General features: G+C 64.6%; 1 protein-coding gene across 1 annotated transcript; it reads left to right on the top strand.

Moving 5' to 3' along the window:
* Window positions 1-487: 487 nt before the first annotated feature.
* ETH_00039980 (uncharacterized protein) lies at window positions 488-961 on the top strand (the record flags this gene model as incomplete). Its single annotated transcript, XM_013373934.1, has 1 exon — window positions 488-961. The coding sequence occupies one exon, from the start codon at window positions 488-490 to the stop codon at window positions 959-961; it is 474 nt and encodes a 157-aa protein (XP_013229388.1).
* Between the last annotated feature and the right edge of the window lie 28 nt (window positions 962-989).

The following is a 989-nucleotide window of genomic DNA, read 5'->3' as shown; positions in this document are numbered from 1 at the left end:
TTGTGCCTGCTGCTGCTGCTGCTGCTGCTCCTGCTGCTGCTCCACCTCCCGCGCAGGCCCTGCCCCGGTCGCTCTGCTGCAGCGCCGCTCTACCTGCTTCCTGCTGCTTCCGCTGCACCTCTTGGGGCCCCTGCTGCGCCCCTGACGACCTCTTCTGCTGCCGCCCCCAGCTGCAGCAGCAGCAGCAGCAGCAACAGCACGCGGAGGGGCCCCAGCTGCCTCTGGGAGCCGCAGCAGCTTCCACTGCTCCCGCTGCTGCAGCAGCAAACTGGGGGGGCCTCAGCCCCTGCGGCGGCGGCTGCGGGTTGCCGCCGTGGGGGCTGTAGACTCTAATCCTTTTCGCAGCGTTTTTTAGTTGCTTCTGCGCTGCAGCAGCAGCAGCAGCACAGCCAGCAGCAGCAGCAGCAGCACAGCCAGCAGCAGCAGCAGCAACAGCGACGCACGACGTGCTATTGTTCTTCCTGCTGCTGCGGCAGGCCACAGCTCGATGGCAGCAGCTGCTCTTCAGGGCAAGTCCGCTGCTGCTGAAGCAGGGGACAACTCCTCTGCGGCTGCAGCAGGTGAGGCGCCAGCTGCAGCAGCAGCAGGTGCTGCTGCTGCTCCAGCAGCAGCAGCAGCAACGCCTTCACGAGAAGCAGAAGCTCAACTCGTCGAGTCGCCGGCACCGCCGGTTGCATCCGCAGCAGCGGAAGCAGCAGCAGCAGTTCCTGCTGCTGCTGCACCAGCAGCAAGTTTCTTACCTGCTGCAACAGCAGCGCCGAGAAGCGCCGAAAGTCCGACAGCAGCAGCAGCAGCAGCAGCAGATGCTCCAGCCGCGACAGAGGAGCAGCAAAGCGCTGCTGCAGCAGCTGTGGCGCTTGCAGGAGAGCTGAAGTTGCCGCTGGTAAGCAATCACCAGCAGCAGCAACAGCAGCAGCAGCAGCAGCAGCGACAGCAGCAGCAGGGGAAGTATGACAAGTAGACACTGCAGCACTGACTTTACCAGCTCA

This window comes from Eimeria tenella, genomic scaffold, assembly GCF_000499545.2.
Source record: "Eimeria tenella Houghton genomic scaffold, Eth_scaff1822, whole genome shotgun sequence".
NCBI classification, from domain to species: domain Eukaryota; phylum Apicomplexa; class Conoidasida; order Eucoccidiorida; family Eimeriidae; genus Eimeria; species Eimeria tenella.
The sequence above is the reverse complement of the archived record's forward strand: the minus strand, read 5'-3'. Positions and strand labels throughout refer to the sequence as shown.